General features: G+C 39.1%; 1 protein-coding gene across 4 annotated transcripts in view; it reads right to left on the bottom strand.

Moving 5' to 3' along the window:
- AOAH (acyloxyacyl hydrolase) overlaps positions 1-19,592 on the bottom strand; it is a 91,374-nt gene extending 71,782 nt beyond the window's left edge. For 2 of the 4 annotated variants that reach the window (XR_012485057.1, XM_074284525.1), the window contains exons 1-2: positions 19,376-19,592; positions 18,819-18,957 (exon numbers count right to left, since the gene is read on the bottom strand). Coding sequence is in view for 2 of the 4 variants with exons in the window: in XM_074284525.1 (XP_074140626.1) it covers positions 18,819-18,945 (127 nt within the window). In the remaining 2 variants the exon portion in view is untranslated. Of the gene's footprint in view, positions 1-10,949; positions 11,133-18,818; positions 18,958-19,375 lie in introns of those variants that run through there. The other 2 variants (XM_074284526.1, XM_074284527.1) reach the window with 2 other exon arrangements.
- Between the last annotated feature and the right edge of the window lie 418 nt (positions 19,593-20,010).

Below are 20,010 nucleotides of genomic sequence, written 5' to 3'. Positions count from 1 at the left end.
ATGTCAAAACTTACTTTATTTTTAATTATTTTGATGTAAATCAAAATGAATTATGTGCTTCCCCATTTATTTTTTTAATTTTTAAAAATTTCATAATTATAACATTTTTTTTTTGACAGTACATATGCATGGGTACTTTTTTTACATTATCCCTTGCACTCACTTCTGTTCCGAATTTTCCCTCCTTCCCTCCACCCCCTCCCATAGATGGCAGGCAGTCCCATACATGTTAAATATGTTATAGTATATCCTAGATACAATATATGTGTGCAGAATCAAACATTCTTGTTGCACAGGAAGAATTGGATTCGGAAGGTAAAAATAACCTGGGAAGAAAAATAAAAATGCAAACAGTTTACACTCATTTCCCAGTGTTCCTTCTCTGGGTGTAGCTGATTCTGTTCATCATTGATCAATTGGAACTGAGTTAGATCTTCTCTTTGTCGAAGATATCCATGGACACTTTCACCAGAATGAAAAGGAATTTGCAGTAGCTAGAGAAATATTCCCTTCCTTTTGCAGCCAGTCTTTCCCAGGAAATTCCAGTAAGGGCAGAGTTGGGAAAAGCCCAGGGCTTTGCTTTCTACTTGTGGGCTGGCCCTTTTGCTGCACCCCCAGTTTCAGGGTCAAGAGTCTCAGGATCCTCATCTCCCTCAGAAGCTGCTTCCATCAGAGCTCCCTCTTGTAGCTCCAGAAGCCTTGGTCCCCTCTTTGGAGATGCTAGAGGTCCACTTGAGGCTTGTTTTATAGTCAAGATCTCCCCTTTCTGAAGAGAAGCCTGGGGAACAGGAGCTCACTCCCGCTCTCCTAGCTTGCTGTAGGGGAGGCCAAGGACAATCACAAAATTGTGTGTCCCCTGAGGTCTGGCTCTGGCTTCTTCATCCCTATCGTCCCCACCCCAGCTGGATCAGTGTGACCAGTCAGCCCTTGGCTAGGTCACTGCTCAAGGGCCCGGCAGGAGCCGGAGCTCAGCTCTGTGGTCTTCACTCTCCCCAAGCTCTCCAGATTTCTCTAAAGCAAAGGGGGGCATCGACTCCTCTTTGTGGGCTCAGCACGAAAGAGCAGCTCTGGCTCCCGGCGTCGAGACAGCCCATTCATCGTCATTCACTTACAAGAACGGGAACCAGCTCAGCCCCATCCTTCCCCGAGTGTCAAAGGCTTCTGGGCTCACAGGGCTCTATTTCTAAGCTCATAGGCTTTTCTGAGCTCACAGGGCTCTCTCTTCTAAGCTCACAGGCTCTTCTGGGCTCACAGGCTCTTCTGGGCTCACAGGGCTCTATTTCTAAGCTCACAGGCTGTCTGGGCTCACAGGGCTCTATTTCTAAGCTCACAGGCTTTTCTGGGCTCACAGGGCTCTCTCTTCTAAGCTCACAGGCTCTTCTAAGCTCACAGGTTCTTCTGAGCTCACAGGTTCTTCTGAGCTCACAGGCTCTTCTAATCTCACAGGTTCTTCTGAGCTCACAGGTTCTTCTGAGCTCACAGGTTCTTCTGAGCTCACAGGGCTCTCTCTTCTAAGCTCACAGGCTCTTCTGGGATCACAGGCTCTTTTGGGCTTACAGGCTCTTCTGGGCTCACAGGGTTCCTGCCCTCAGCTCTTGCAGAGTCAGACTGACCCCAATCCACTGCCCCACCGACCCCTCTGACAGCTCCTCCCCATGACCTCGTTGTCCCTCATCTCCCCGCAGCAAAGGCTTTGTCCTGAGCTCATTACACAAGGGGACTCCTCAGCCCAGGCCTGGGTTCTACACCAAAGGCATTTTCAGGCAAACTGCATTCTGGGCATCTGGTATCAAGGCCGAAGGCAGAGGGGCAAGGGGGGAACCATGGTCCCATTGATGTCTGCTGCCCTCCCCAGAGCCAGACATTGCTGGAGGGTGAATTTCACAAGGCCTTATCACAGGAAAATAGAAAGGGGACTTGGGTCGGCCCGCAGGGATGGTCAGTGGGGAGAGTCGGAGGCTGATGCTGGCAGCCAAGTGGACAGATGTTGCTGCAAAGGCACTTGTCTGGGGATCAGCATGAGACCTGCTAAGTCTGGCTGTCTCCCCATGACTGAAGGGCGCCGCTCAGACTCCCAGAGACAGCCTGGGGCAGAGAGCAGCTCGGCTACCCAGCATGCTCAGCCACAGGAGTGTGAAAGGCTTTTGACCAAAGTAGCACATTCGTTTTAAAGAACCCACGTGGGTCACCTGGCACATAAGCTTTTAAAGAGCACGACTCCACTGTGAGGGGACGACCAGAAGATCTGCATTCTGAGTCTGCAAATGAGGGAACTGAGCTTCAGAATGTTTGTGACTAATGATAATAACAACAATAATAATGATGATGATAAACATAATAAGGAAAATGATTATGATGATAATAATAATGATGATGAGGCTGATAATAGTGATGATGATGAAGATGATGATAATAATGATGAAGATGATGATAATAATAAAATAATAATGATGATGATAAGAATAATGAAAATGATGATGATGATTATAATAATGTTGATAACAATAATGATGGTGATGATAATAATGATAATGATAATGATGAAGATAATAATATTAATGATAATGATAATAATAATTATGTTAATGATAATTATGATGGTAATAATTACAATAATGATGATGATTAAAATCAAAATAATAATGATGATTATAATAAAAATGGTAATAATGATAATGATGATGATGATGATGATAATGGTGATAATAAGGATAATGGTGATAATAATAATGATAGTGAAAATAATGATAATAATGATGATGATGATAATGATAATGTTGGTGATAATAATAATGATGCTGATATAATAATAATAATGATGATGATGATGATAATGGTGATAATAATAATGATGATGATAATAATGATAATCATGGTGAAGATAATAATCATGATGGTGACAGTAATGATGAGGATGATAGTAAAAATGATGATCATCAATAATAAAATGATAATAATGATGATGATGATAATGGTGATGATAATGATGATGATGATAATAATAATGATGATGATGATGATGGTGATAATAATGATGATAATTATTGTAGCGAGCTGTCGTCTCCAGAAGCTGCCAGATCACTCTCTGGGAAGAGATCTGCTGTGTCTACTCAAATCTTTCAGACAGATTCTTCTTCCTGTAGTGAACCGTTGTCTCCAGGCAGTTGCTGTTAACTCTTGTCCTTAGAAGTGACTTCCCTTCCTGCAGAGAGCCCCGTCAAGCCTGATGCAATGCAGAGTCTTTCTCTTGAATCCTGGCTCTGAATCTCCTCCAACTCTTATCCTTCTTCAGGCCGATCTGCTCTCTGCGCCCAGTGCTGTCTCTTTTTATCCTCCCAGAGAATGGGCGTGGGATAATGCAAGGGCTTCTGGGAAGAACCACCCCAGCCAATGAGCTTGCCCCCTCTATCAAGTCAACCTGAGTTCTCACCTTGTAATTGTCCAGAAAACCTGAATTCTCACCTTGTCACCATCCAGACAACCTCAGTTCTCACCTAGTAATCCCAACATCTCCCCCTTTCTTTTGACTTAGAACATAGGACAGTCATGACCTTGAAACATAAATCCATCAATATGGGAAGTATTACAGATAATTACATAAATTACATAAGCACATAGTAACATAGTAACATAACACATGCTAGAAGTATATAACATAATCATAATCATAAATTGAAAATTTATAAATGTCCATAAGTCCATTGTCCATTATTCTCATCTTGTGTGAGGAAGTCCAATGATTCCTGCTGGTTTTTAAGTTCTTTAACAGTCTTCTTATTATCCATGCTCTTTCAGTGTCAGATGTTTCTTAGATCTTCTCCTTTATTTTGAGGTCTTTCTCTTTTTCTGTCTCTCTCTGATGGACAAGGCGAATATGACTCGTTGGCACCCATCTGATTCCTTCTCCTGCTGAAGAAATACAAGCAAACCCTCTCCCCCAGGCAGTTAACCTATCTGGTCCCTTCCATTCACCACTTTCTGGATCTCTCCACATCACCTGGCGATTATCTAAGGACAGTGGAGATGCTCTCACTGGACACTGCCCTTCTGGTGGGTTATAAAACCTGTCTGCTGGAGCCAGCGCATCTTTGTCAAAAATTAGAAAATTAATGGTATAGAGAACTAAATTTAGAAGTTCCCTAGGGCTACCTGTGGCTCCCCCTTTCTTTTGTTTTTGGAGGAGTGTCTTAATATCTCTGTTTCTTCTCTCTACTATTGCCTGCCCTTGAGGATTAAAGGGTATGCCCGTGGTATGTAAAATCTTATACTGTGCACAAAAGTGTGTAAAATGTTTGGACGTATATGCAGGTCCATTGTCTGTTTTTATTGCTTGTGGCACACCCATAATTGCAAAAGCTTGTATAAGGAATTCAGTGACCACTCGGGCTGTCTCTTTTGCTGCTGGCATTGCAAATGTGAATCCTGAAAAGGTGTCTACCACGACATGAATAAAAGATAGACGACCAAAAGATTTATAATGGGTCACATCCATTTGCCAGATTTCATTGGGTCTCAAACCACGAGGATTCTTCCCTGGAGGGAGTGTAGGAGCATGGAAAGGAAGACAAGCTGTACAGCTTTTTACTATGCTCCTAGCTTCCTCTCTTGTGATTCCAAATTGTAAACGTAAAGCTCGAGCAGCCTGATGATATTTAGAATGAGATTCTTGTGCTTCCTGAAACAAAGGACTACTGGCTAACATGGTTAGAAGGCTATCTGCCTTTGAATTTCCATCAAAAATGGGACCTGGAAGTCCACTATGTGAGTGGACATGCAAGATATAAATCTTGCCTGGATGTTTTCTCACTTGCTCTTGAAGTTCCTTAAAGAGCTGATAAATATTGGAGGATGCAAATTTTATTTGGGCTGTGGCAATTCTTTGTACTACACCTACTGAATAGGCTGAATCAGTAATTATATTTACGTCTCCTGGGTAATAAGTGAGAGCTAGCATGATAGCAAATAATTCATTCTGTTGAGTGGATTGAAAAGGAGTCCTGATTACTCTCTTTATGGTTAAATCATGAGAGTATATGGCACAAATATTTTCTTTGGAGGCATCTGTAAAGATTGTTGGTCCTTTAAGAGGAACCTTAGAAACCTTTTCTTCAAAAATCCATCGCCAATTATGTAGTAGCCGGGTAATCTTTAATGGAGATCCATGTGCAAAATTTGGAGCGGTGGCCAATAAAATTTGCCATTCTGGGATGTTCTCACAGCATACATTAATCTGTGCGTTAGTATAGAATGTGTATATTTTTTCAGGACTTATCCCAGATAATTGTGTTACTCTCTTAATAGCCTTTAATAAAATCCTAGCCACAAGCACTGGGTAAGGTGTAAGGCTTTGTTCTGGTTGTGCTGGGAGGTTCACCCACTCAATCACTCTGTCTCCTTGATGAAGGACTGCTGTGGGTGCCTCTTTTGTAGCAAAAACTGATATTTCCAAGGGTTTTTGAGTGACTCTTTCAACCACATTGGATAAAGCCAGTTCAACTTCTCTCAAAGCCTTTTGTGCTTCTTTTGTAAGCTGGCGTGGTGAATTTAAAGCACTGTCTCCCCTTAAAATGTCATAGAGAGGTTGTAGTTGATTGGTAGTTAAGCCTAACACTGGACGCATCCATTGGATATCTCCTATTAATTTTTGAAAGTCATTTAAGGTGTTCAACTTCTCTGTTCTTAAAGAAAGCTTTTGTACTGTGAGTGTCTTAGGATATACTTCATATCCTAAATATTGAAAAGGAGCATGTCTTTGAATTTTTATGATTATGTTATATACTTCTAGCATGTGTTATGTTACTATGTTACTATGTGCTTATGTAATTTATGTAATTATCTGTAATACTTCCCATATTGATGGATTTATGTTTCAAGGTCATGACTGTCCTATGTTCTAAGTCAAAAGAAAGGGGGAGATGTTGGGATTACTAGGTGAGAACTGAGGTTGTCTGGATGGTGACAAGGTGAGAATTCAGGTTTTCTGGACAATTACAAGGTGAGAACTCAGGTTGACTTGATAGAGGGGGCAAGCTCATTGGCTGGGGTGGTTCTTCCCAGAAGCCCTTGCATTATCCCACGCCCATTCTCTGGGAGGATAAAAAGAGACAGCACTGGGCGCAGAGAGCAGATCGGCCTGAAGAAGGATAAGAGTTGGAGGAGATTCAGAGCCAGGATTCAAGAGAAAGACTCTGCATTGCATCAGGCTTGACGGGGCTCTCTGCAGGAAGGGAAGTCACTTCTAAGGACAAGAGTTAACAGCAACTGCCTGGAGACAACGGTTCACTACAGGAAGAAGAATCTGTCTGAAAGATTTGAGTAGACACAGCAGATCTCTTCCCAGAGAGCGATCTGGCAGCTTCTGGAGACGACAGCTCGCTACATTTGGCGCCCAACGTGGGGCAAGGACTTTTGCTTATCCTGACAAGAGGAGCTAGACCAGACCTTTGCAAATTATAATAAAAATGATAGTGATGATAATGATGATGATGATGATAGTAAAAATGATGATCACTGATAATAAAAGTGATGATAGTAATAATAATGATAACAACAATAATGATAATGGTGATAATGATAATGATAATAATATAATAATGATTATGATAACAATAATACTGATGATAATAATAATAATGATAACAATGACAACAATAATAATGATGATGGTGATAATGGTGATAATGATGATGATGATGATGACGATAATGATAATAATGTTGATACTAATAATGATGCTATTGATAAAAAAGATGATCATTGATAATAAAAATGATAATTATGATATTGATGATAATAACAATTATGATGATGGTGATAATGTTGATAATAAAATAATAATAATGATGATGATGATAATAATAATGATAATGGTGGTGATGATAATTATAATAATGATAATGATGATAATAATAGTGATGATGATAATGATGATAATAATGATGATGGTGATGATAAAAATGATGATGGTGATGATAAAAATGAGGATAATGATAATGAAGATGATAATAATGATGATGATGATGATAATGATTGTGTTGATAAAAATAATGATGATGATAAAATTATAATAATGATGGTAATGATGATGATAATAATAATGATGATGAATGTAATAATGATAATGATGATAACAATAAGATGATAATAATAGTGATAATAATAACAAAAATGATGGTGATGCTAATAATATAATAATAATGATAATGATTATTATTATAATCATTATGGTGATAACAATTATAATGATGATGGTGATAATAATGATTATAGTGGTGATGAAATTAAAAGAATGATGATTGTAATAATTATAATAATGATAATGATGATAACAAAAATAGTGATAATGATAATAATAATGATGATGGTGATGATAACAATGAAGATAATGATAATAATGATGATGATAATCATAGTGATGATTATAATGATGATGATGATGATAATGATGGTGATGATAATAATCATGATGGTGACAATAATGATGAGGATGATAGTGAAAATGATGGTCATTGATAAAAATGATAACAATAATGATGATGATTATGATAATAATAATTATAAGGATAATAATATAATTATGATGATTATAATAATAATAATGGTGATGATAATAATCATGATTATGATAATTATGATGATAATGATGATGATGTTGATGATAATGATGATAATTATCATGATGATAATAATAATGGTGATGATTACAATAAAAATGGTAATAATAATGATGATGGTGATAATAAAGATAATGATGATTATAATGAAAATGATAGTGATGATAATAATAATAATAATAATAATGATTATGATAGTAAAAATGATCATTGATAATGAAAAATGATGATAATAATAATAATGATAACAACAATAATGATGATAGTGATAATGATAATAATAATGATAAGGATAATAATAATAATATAATGATTACGATAACAATAATAATGATGGTAATAATAATAATAATGATAACAATGACAAAAATAATAATGATAGTGATGATAATAATGATAATGTTGATACTAATAATGATGCTATTGATAATACAAATGATGATCATTGATAATATAAATGATAATTATGATATTGATGATGATAATAATAATAAAAATGATGATCATTGATAATAAAAATGATAATTATGATATTGATGATGATAATAACAATTATGATGATGGTGATAATGTTGATAATAAAATAAAATAAGAATAATGATGATAATAATGATAATGATGATGATAATAACAATTATAATGGTGGTGATGATAATAATTATAATGATGATAACAATAATAGTGATAATGATGATAATGATAATAATAATGATGATGGTGATGATGATAAGGATGGTGATGATAATCATGATGGTGACAATAATGATGAGGATGATAGTAAAAATGATGATCATCGATAATAAAAATGATAACAATAATAATGATGATGATGATAATAATAATGATAATGATGGTGATGATAATAATAATGATAAATATAATAATATAATTATGATGATGATAACAATAATTATGATGATGATAATAATAATAATGATGATGGTGATGATAATAATCATGATGATGATAATAATGATGATGATGATAATAATAATAATCATGAAAACAATAATAATGATGATGATGATAATAATTATAAAATGATAATGATAATAATAATGATAATGATGATACTAATAATGATGCTGATGATAATAAAATGATGATCATTGATAATAAAAATGATAATAATAATAATGGTGATGATGATGATAATAAAAATGATGATAATAATGATAATGACAATGATGGCAATGATAATAAAATAATAACAACAATTATTATATTGATTATGATAATAATAATCATGATAATGATGATAATAATGATGATGATAACAAGTATAATGATGATGGTGATAATGATAATAAAAATAGTAATGATGATGATAACAATTATAATGGTCTTGATGATAATAATAATAATGATAATGATGATAACAATAATAGTGATGATGATGATGATGATGATGATAATAATGATGATGATGATAACCATGATGATATTGATCATCATAATGATGATGATGAAAATTATAATGAAGATGATGATAATAATGATAATGATTGTGATGATAAAAACAATGATGATGATAATAATAATAATAATGCTGATAATAAAAATGATAATAATAATGATGGTAATGATGATAATAATAATGATGATGAATGTTATAATGATGATGATGATAATGACAGTGATGTTAATAATAACAATAATGACAATGTTGATGATAATGATAACCATAACGATGATGATGATAATAATAATGATGATTATAATAAAAATGATAGTGATGATAATAATGATAATGATGGTGATGATAACAATAATGATGTTGATTATAAGAAAATGATAATAATAATAATGATAATGATGGTGATGATAATAATAATGATAATGATGATAATAATGATGATAATAATAATGATGATGGCGATGATAAAAATGAGGATAATATAATAATATTGATGATGATAATGATAGTGATGATAATAATAATAATGATGATGATGATGATAATGATAATGCTTGTTATAAAAATAACGATGATAATAACTATATTAATTATAATGGTAATAATAATAACATGATAATAATAATAACAATGTTGATGATGATAATAATGATGATTATGGTAGTAATGATAATGATGATTATAATGAAAATGATAGTGATTATAATAATGATAATGATGGTGATGATAATAATGATAATGATGATGGTAATAATAACAATAATAATGATAATGATGGTGATGATAATTATAATAATGATAATGATGATACTAATAATGATGATGATGATGATGATGATAATGATAATGATGGTGATATAATAATGATGATAATAAAAATGATAATAATAATAATGATAGTAATGATGATGATGATAATAATGATGATGAATGTAATGATGATGATAACAATGATGATGATGATAATGATAGTGATGATAATAACAATAATGACAAATGCTGCTGATGATAACAATAATAATGATGATTATTGTAATAAATATGATAGTGATGATAATAATGGTGATAATTATGGTGAAGATCAAAATTATAATAATGAGAATTATGATAACAACAACATATAATATACATATATAATGATGATTACAATAAAAATGATAGTGATGATAATAATAATGATAATGATGGTGATGATAATAATAATGATGATTATGATAATAATGATGCTAGCAATAATAATAATGATAATAATGATGATGATGACATAATAATGATAATGATGATAAGAATAATAATGATGGTAATAATATCACTAATGATGTTAATAATGATAAAGTTATAATGATGATGATGATAATAATAATGATAATGATAACAATAAAAATAATGATGATTATGATGATAATAATAATAATAATCCCTGTAAGGTTTGCAAATCACTCTTCACTTTATCTCGTGTGATCCTCACAACAATCCGGGCAAGAAAGTGCTTTTATTTTCTTCATTTTTTGGAAGAAGATGCTGAGGAACATGGGGTGGGTACTTGCTACTTAGAACTCGGGTCTTCCTGGCTTCAGTAGCTGATCCCTAACCACTGCAGTATCTGCTAGCAGCAGGTGCTCTTTTGAACCTGTAAAGTTGTCAGCATTTCTCTTGTTACTTTGGGAAAGTGAACGTGGGGTTTCTTCTAAGAAGCACCTCACCACTCACAGAAGCCTCTGCAGGTTCCTCAGCACTCTGGGATAAAAGGGGAGAAGCACTAGGCAGATAAAAGGGAACTAGAGGGGGCGGCCAGAAGCTTTGAAGATCCTGGGGAAACCGCTCTTAATCCCTTTATTGCCTAAGTCAGAGGACAGGTTATCAAAGTGAGTGGAACCTCCTTGGACTCTGAGCTGAGAAGAAGAGTGGGTAACTCTTACCTGAGGTAAGTAAGTGAGTAAGGAGGTTTGGAGTCTGCAAATCTCACACCAAGAGCCCAGAGACAGTGGGTCAGGGGGAGCCTCTCCATCTTATCAGAAGCTGGTCTGATTCCCATCCAAACAAACTGGCACCCGTGTGTGTCTGTCAGGAAATGAGGAGGAGAAGGAGGAGGAAGATGACGAGGAGGAGGAAGAGGAGGAGGAAGAGGAGGAGGAGGAAGAGGAGGAGGAGGAGGAGGAGAAGGAGGAAGAGGAGGAGGAGGAGGAAGAAAAAGAGGAAGGAAGGAAGAGGAGGAGAAAAGCCAACTTGTCACCAGCCCTGCCTCTGTGGGCAGAGGATTGTGGGAACAGGATGAAGCATGTTTGACCTGGGAGAGCCCAGAACTGGGGTGAGGTCCTCCTGGCACCTGTGCCCAAAAGAAACCTGCTGAATACCTTCTAGAGTTGCTCTTCCAAGGGTGATCAGTGGTGGAAAGAGATGAGGGGGAGCTTCAGGGGAATATAAATGAAGGACCAGGGAGATAATCGGATGGAGCCTCTGGCATCCTTGCAAAAGTGTGCTTAGCTCCACAAGACCCATGTTGGGGTTTTTTCCACACCACTTGTTGCAGTCTCACTGGAAACTGAAAGTTTCTTACCACGGGCTTCTAGCTTCCACCAGCCTTCGGACGTCTCCGGCCCCGCTCCGGAGACAGGAGCGGGGAATAAGCAAACAGAGAGCCAACATGTAGCAGAGCTGTTCTTTATTGTCTGCTCCCCAAAATGTCTCCCCGAGCCGTTGCTGTTCCCTACTTTTATACAAAATCTTCTTGGACCCTCCCCGATTCCTCCCTTCGTGGGCGGGGCCAGCTCCTTTAGCAATGCCTAGCCGTTTTTCTCCTTATATGGCCAGGCAACTCATAGTTCCACGCATCTACTGACACGAAGCTCTATTAGTCAACCCGGAACCACATCCTGGAGATGACTGACATTAGGGCGGCTCCCTTCCACACAGGGGGATCAGTTCCAGGCCCATTACAGACCCAGAGTGGGCATTCAGGGCCAGGAAACACACAGACTCAAATGGGATTGTGGTAACTCCAAGCATGGCTCCTCTGGGTGGAAGACCTTTGAGTGCTTGAGGCAGGTAGATGGCATTAGATGGAGCACTGAGAGTCAGGAGTCAGGAGGATCTGAGTTCAAATCTAGCCTCAGACATTTCCTGTTTGCCTCAGTTTCCTTCATTGTAAACTGGAAATATTAAAGCACCTATCTTTACATTTGTTGTGGTTATTAGTATATTAATGATATTTGCACAGTTCCTGGCATGTAATGAATGCTGGGAATGAAGAGCGATCGAGAAGGGCTTCCTGTGGATCCTTACTGACTTTTCCCTTTTCAGGGGAGTCATCTGATCTGAGATCTCACAGAACACAGTGACTGGTGAAGCGGGTTCGAGGGCTGTTCTGGCCTCTTTGTGAAAGGGGTTTTAGACTGGGTGCTGTGAGAACCACCTCATAAGCCATTCTCTTTCCTGGCCTCTTTTGCCCTGGGGCCATCTGGCCATCAACGCCCATAGATGTTGATGGAAGGAGTTCCTGCATCGCCACTACCGTGCTGCTCCAACACATTCCCTACTTTGCTCTCTAGCCCCCCATTGGTCCTCTAGCATATAATGGCATTGCCATCTCACAGGGGTTCCCTGGTTGTAGGCAGTCTCCAAAGGGAGGGAAGCACCATAATTCACATTTCCTAAATGGGTTTCCATTGCCTTCCTTGTACCATTTTATGGAAATCTGAATTCTGTGACCTGAGACCCCAAACCCTTTATATTTTTATCCATTTCATTGGTGTGATGGACAGTCTTTTGGAGGTTGAAACACATTTTCCAAAAGACTGTCCATCACGCCAGTGAATTGGAGATCTTGCCAGTGTAGACATTCCTTCCAATGATGTGATCGTTCTATACCTGCCCAACTTGGCATCTCTTGGCTTTTTCCTCCTGGAAAGTCATGTGGGTCCACCCAGTGTGTCTGAGTCTCTTTTGCTCTTTGGGCATTGGATAGAAACCACTGAGGCACATGTAAACTCCTTGTGAATAGGGATTATCTTATTCTTGTACTGTATCTCCAGTGCCTGGGACATTGCCTGGAATATAGTAGGGATTTACTAAATGTTTGTAGCTTACTTGAGTGATTGATGGTCTTTCTGATGGTTGTTCCTTGCCTTCTCGATGAATAACTCATCTTCCCCGGTTCTTTTTGTCACCCTCCTGCCTACATTTCTTCTATGACATTTTATGCAACTTTTCCCAAGTAACGCAATTCTTTGTTTTTAATGTTCACTCACATGACTGCTTTTTTGGGTGACTCTTAGTTTCATTTCTCCAGAAACTGGTGTGACTCATAGCCACACAACAACGTGAGAACGCTAGTGTCAAGAAGACGAAATAGGTCTTTGAGAGAGAAACTCAGAGTCATTGAAAACACAGTAATTTCCGAAGGCCAATCCGGGGCTCTTCTCTTCCATTCTGGGCTACCCTCATTTTCCATTTTCAGTATTTGAATTAGACAAATCCTATGAATTGTCTATCCCATTACTATCAGTTTTCAGCCATTTTTTTCCTTCTGTGGATTATTGGGCCAAAGTCTTTTGAACAATTTCAGGTCTCATAAGAGGCTCTACAGAGGCTGGCTGCCATCCAGACAGTATCACTGGCAGATAGAAAGGAGGTCACACCTGAGGTTTTGAACATAACCCATCTGGAAGCTGGCGATGGCCCAAATTCAAGCTGGACTGGCACAGAATCACAGATCAACATTGAACCTCATCTATTCAGAGCAAGACTGAAGGGGGGGACGTTTGCAAGAGCTCTGAGGGGAACATGAGCATTTTGGCTGAAGTAAAGAAACCTCGAGGGAAAGATGATATTAGAAAGAACAAGAGACCAGAGGACTATCTGAGGGAATGTCTTTAATCCTATGTTAAAAAGCTGAGAGTTATCTATATTTGCTGAGAGAGATTATCAGTAATTATTTGATTATTAAAACCTTATTAAGCAAATGTCAGTGCAGAGTCGACCTCATCTAACTTTCAAGAAAACCCAGGGATCAAAGGATCTGGTAGAAGTGGTTAATGAATCACAGTTCTTTTCCCATGGCACATTGGTGCCTGGGCACTGGAGCACAGCTGGATCGTTAAGCTCACTAATATTTCATGTTCTCTCCAAGCCAGGAACTCTTAAGAGTTTCCCCACAACCTCATTTCCTGTTTTCAGAAGCTGAAAATAACTAGTCCTTGTCTAGTTTCTTAACACTTATTAAATACAAACTTCCTTCTTTTAAAAGAAGTTTCAGTTGATGTCTTTTGATTTTGTAAATTACTGTAGTTTTTCCCAGAATTCTTTCCACTTTCTTATCCAGAGGGCCATGAGCGGGCAAAGTCCTCCAAATATGGTCCTCCCTCCTTTGCAAAGGGGCTAAGTCTTCTCCTATCTCTTCTGTCGGATCACTCTTGCTCATTACAATTTTGCAGCTTTCATTTATTTTGTGACTCTTCTTCCTACTTGTTCTGTCATAGTCATAGATATGGTTTGCTGAGTCCCGCTTTGATGAGTGCTTTCTTCACAGGAAGCCTAGGAGGTAGATGGCAGCCTCACTGTACAAAAGAAACTCGAGTTCAGGCAGGTTAAAGACTTTGCTGGGGTCTGAGATAGGATTTGAAGTCGGGTCATTTGTAACTGCAAGATCAGGCCTTTCAACCATTTCCTCTGACCTACTTTCCCACCTGCGCTGCCAAGAGCAGATGCTGGCTCAAGCACACTCCGCTCAGTCCCGATGTTCTTCAAAGGCCAGCAGGGAAAAGCTTGCTGAGTGTTTCACATAAATAAATAAACCAACCAACTGCTGGCTGCAGAGGATGGGCCATTAGCAACATGGCATGGAGGGGATGCTTTTAGGTAAAAGTTCCAGTGGCTGAAATGGGAACTTTGAAGGAAAACCTTTCCCCCCATTAGCTGTGGTTGGGCTGCTCCCCTGATACCTGCATGATAGTTTGACTTATTTGGAGAGTGGGGAGAGACAGAAGAATACGGTACATTTCATTGGACATGAGTCTTAGGCTATGGAAATGTTTCTTTACAAAATGAGAGAAAGAGTTTCAAAAGAAATAATCTGTACTCTAAATCAACCCTTAAGAAGAGCACTGTCTCAATCTGATTAATTTTAACAAGCTTCTCCATCGTTTTCATTGCTCAGAAACAACCTAAAAAGCCACAGAATGAGGTCACGGAGAGTTGACAAAGTTCTTCTCACTTTCTTACTGTCAGTGTCAAGGACACTAAAGCTCACAAGGCTTGCCATTGAGCATGGGCCAGTCATGTAGCTTCCTAAATAAACTGCCTGTCGGGAGACATCAAGCCCATAAAATTCATCTTTAAAAGCTGGAGAGGGGAAGCTAGTTCTTTGCTAAGGGAGAAGTGCTCACATATTCAGTCCCTAGAAGAACCAGCGTCTATATGGTTGCCACACTTAAAGATTTGAGTATGTCAGTGTATTGAGTAGGATTTGGACTTCGGTGCTTTGTCTGATGAACCCACGGTCTCTGAAGCGTTTCATTGCCAGAGCTCGGTGTTCCCATTTTGTGTTGCATGCAGGCCCTGATAAAGATCCAGGTTCTGGAGGAGGTTTTTTCTGATTTCTGGAGAGAGGACTCCTACTCTGAGGCTCTATATCAAGAGGAGCTTGTTTTTAGGAGTAAATCTAATGGTAGACAAGACCCTGAAAGGGCAATGGTCTGTAAGGGTAGAATGTTCTAGCTTAGAAAACCAACAAATAGTCACAAATGAATTCCCAGAGAAAAAAGAAATACGATCCGATGGATTTACAAGCAAAGTCTACATAGCATTTAAAGAGTAATCAATTCTGATACTACACAAACTGTTTAAAAATAGGTAAAGGAAAAGTCCTACCAAATTTCTTCTATGACCCAAATATAGTCGACACCCAAACCAGGAAGAGTCAAAGCAGAAAAAAAAAAAACAACTATAGACCAATTTCTTTAATTATGTTGATGCAAAAATTGTAAATAAATATTTAAAATACTGACATGGAAATCACAGCACTACCTCACAAAGATTATACAGTAGCAGGCACTTAGGTGGCACAGTGGGTAGAACTCTGTGCCTGAAGTCAGTAAGACCCAAATTCAAATGTACTTCAGATATTTACTAGCTGGGTAGCCTTCAATTAGTCACTTAATCCCCATTTATTTCAGCTTCTTCAACTGTAAAATGGGAATAATAATAATAATAGCACCCCCCTCCCAGGGTTTTTGTGAGGATCAAATGAGATATATTTGTAAAGTCCTTAGTATAGTGTATGGCACATCTTAGGTACTATGTAAATGCTACTTATTATTTGATATTTGACAGATATTATTGGATAACAAAAGTTACATAACTATTTCAATAGACAGAGGAAAAATGTTGACAAAATTCATCACCTATTCCTTTGACAAATTCTAAAAAAGCATAAGAATAAATGGAGTTCCTCTTTTTTTCATTTTAAAATTAATTTTATAATTATAATTTTTTTGACAGTACATATGCATGGGTAATTTTTTTTACAACATTATCCCTTGTATTCATTTTTCCAAATTTTCCCCTCCCTCCCTCTACTCCCTCCCCTAGATGACAGGTAATTCCATACATATTAAATGTGTTACCGTATATAAGGGAGTTTCTCTTAAAATGATAAGTAGCAACCTCTAAAATCATGATCAAATATTGTCTGTAATGGGAATAAGATGGAAGCTTTGTTGATAAAATCAGGGGTGATATTGTCATCAATATTATTCAATATTGTACTAGAAATGCTAGCTATAGCAATAATACAAGAAAAAATTTGAAGAGAAATAGGCAATGAGGAAACAAAACTATCACTTTTTACAGATGATATGATGCTATACTTAGAGAATCCCAGAGAATCAATTAAAAAACTAGTCAAAACAATGAACAACTTTAGCAAAGTTGCAGGATACAGAATAAAAACACATAAATCATTAGTGTTTCTACAAAGAGAAATTTTCATTCGAAATAATGGCAGACGGTAAAAAATAATGGGAAGTTTATTTGCTAACACATATGCGATAACTGAACGAACACAATGACAAAGCACTTTTCACACAAATAAATTTTCTCTAAACGACTAGAGAAATATTAATTGCCCATGGGTATACTGAGTCAATATAATAAAATGATAATACTCCCTAAACTAATGTACCTATTTAGTGTCATACCATTCAAACTAATAAAGAATTACCATATAGAACTAGAAAAAACAATAACAAAATCCCTCTAGAGGAATAAAAATATCAAGAAATATCAAGAGTTTTTGGAACATGGCTATAGGGGAAGAAAAAAGAATATCAAGGAAATCAATGAAAAAAAGTGGGAAGGAAAGCAACCTAGCAGTACCACATCGTACATACATATATATTTCCCCCAATTACAGGCTAAAACAATTATTAGTGTCACATCTTAAATATATTATAAAGCTATAATCATCAAAACATCAATAAAAATGGGGCTGGGTAAGAAACTGATCAATAGAATTAGGGCCATTGAGGCAAAAACTCACTATTTGACAGATATTATTTGGAAAATAGACTGTCAGAAACTAGGTATAGCTCAGCATCTCACAGCACATACTAAGATAAGCTCAAAAAGGGTTCATGATTTAAACATAAAGAATGGCATCCTAAGTAAATAAAAGGAGCAAGGAAGAAATCATGGCACAGATCTCCAGATAGGGGTCGAGTTCACAGGAGAGAAAATGGATTATTTTGATTACATCAAATCAAAAAGTTTTTGCCCAAACCAAATCAATGCACTTAAGATGAGAATCAGAAAATTAGGACCAATATTTGCAGCCAATTTCTCTGGAAAAGATCTCATTTCTAAGATGCATAGGGAATGGCGTCAGATTTACAGGAATGATTTCTCTAACTGACAAACTGTCCAAGGATATGAATGGGGATTTTTCAAGGGAAGAAAATCAAGCTGTTAATAGCCATATTTTAAAAAATACTTGAAAACCCTAACAATGAGAAAACTGCCAGTTAAAACGATGCCGAAGCACACCTCTCACCCATCAGGCTGGTTAAGGAGACAGAAAAGGTAGAAGGATGGGCCATTTTGGGGCCCTTTGAGGGTTTGAAAGGTGGGGGAAGACGGGGAGGGAAGCAGGTGTCCAGAGGGCCTCCGGCCTGTGAGAGGAGGACTCCTGGCCGAGCTGGATGGACAGTGGGTGCCGGGTTCGGCTCCCCAACCCCTGCCCCCATCACGGCTCAGGGTGACTGCTTGAGGGTTTACCAGATACTCTTTGTAACAACGTGGCAAGTGTGGAAGTGCCATTATTACAATGTTACAGAGGAGGAAGCTTGAGGGGCTTGGCCAGGCCGGGAGCCAGGCCTGGGAAGCGGCTGTCTGGACTCAGACTGGAGCTGAGAGGGGCCTGAGAGGGACGCCCCCCCATCTTTCAGACCAGAATGTAGGCTCAGGAGGATACGTGACTTGCCTAGGGTCACAATGGGGCTAAGAAGCAGGATTTGAGCCAGACTCCAAGTCTGTTCCATGATGCTGTCCCTCAAGTTCCCTCCTTTGGTCTCAGTTTCCTTCTCTGGATTTTCTGACATCATAAGTTGCCCCCCAGCTCTAAGTCCAGGATCTGCAGCTGCTTCAAGGTGTCCCCCTCCCTCACCTAGATCTCTAGACCATACTCTCCAGCTCTCCTGGTACCTGAGTCCAGGAAGGGGCCACAAGTGTTTGCTGAGTGTTGACGCGTGCAGGAAAAATCCCGCTGAGAGCCCGCCCTCCCCTGTGCGACCTACCTAAGCACGCGTGTCCGTGGGAGAGCTGGGGGCCACTTGGGGCCCGGGGAGCCGAAGAGCAGGGGGTGGGGGCGGGGAGGAGGAAGAGGAGGCTGGCCGCAAGGAGCATCCTCCGGGGACTCTTCATTGCAGGACCAGGCTGGGGAGCCAAAGCACGGCTTTTAGCTCACTGGGAACTCAGGGGAGGGGGACCACGCACCCACATTTGTACACCCACACAGCCTTACACATGCACACAGCACACGTGCCCTCACGCAGTCTTGCATACACACACAGTAGCCACACACCTGTGCCCACAGTACATGCACACACAACATGCATACACACTCACACACATCCTTGCACACACATCCACACACAGGAACCACACACCCGTGCCCACAGTACATGCACACACAACACACATACACACTCACACACATCCTTGCACACACATCCACACACAGGAACCACACACCCGTGCACACAGTACATGCACACACATACAACACAGCCACACATGCACACATCCACATACATAAACTCACAACACCATCAAAGACTCAGGGAAGACCCACTTTCTGGGGCCGGACAGACCCGGTGGCTTCCCAACCAGCACCTCGCTTCCTGGCCTTTGGAAAGCCGAGGTCCCCAGACTTGGGGCCCCCAGGCGGCAGCGATGGGATGGGCCCGGAGGGCTGACAGAATCTAGAAGGGCACAGGCCCAGAGCACAGTTCCCAGAGTCTGGGGCCAGAAGGTCGGGGCTTTTCGGAAGGGTTCCGGAGGATGTCACTGCGCACCCACTTTTCCGGTCTTGCAAAACCCCAGCCTGTGGCAGCCTCTTACTAAGTGGCCTGGCCTCAGCTTCCTCTTTGGGGATCCTTAATTCAGCTTTCAAATTTACTTCAACAACCAGGAGGTTCCCTCCCACCCCCCCCCCACCCCCGCGCTCCCCCCAGCGCTCATCTCTTGGCCAGGTTGTAACAATGTTGGGCTTTTCCCAAGGGAACTGAGCTGGCCAAAGCTTGGGGGGCCCACCTTCTCAAGTCCTTGTCTTCTGAGCACAGAGGAAGTAGAGCAAATGGTCCAGGGAAGCCCAGTGGAGAAAAAGGGTGGGGGGAGATAGACCCACTGAGCTCAGGGCTGGTTAAAGTCAGCTCAGTCAGGCTTCTTCTCTGCTCAAGGAGCTCTCTGAGTGAGCTTTTTTCTCCA

The sequence above is a fragment of the Sminthopsis crassicaudata genome, chromosome 1, assembly GCF_048593235.1.
Source record: "Sminthopsis crassicaudata isolate SCR6 chromosome 1, ASM4859323v1, whole genome shotgun sequence".
NCBI lineage: Eukaryota > Metazoa > Chordata > Mammalia > Dasyuromorphia > Dasyuridae > Sminthopsis > Sminthopsis crassicaudata.
The sequence above is the reverse complement of the archived record's forward strand: the minus strand, read 5'-3'. Positions and strand labels throughout refer to the sequence as shown.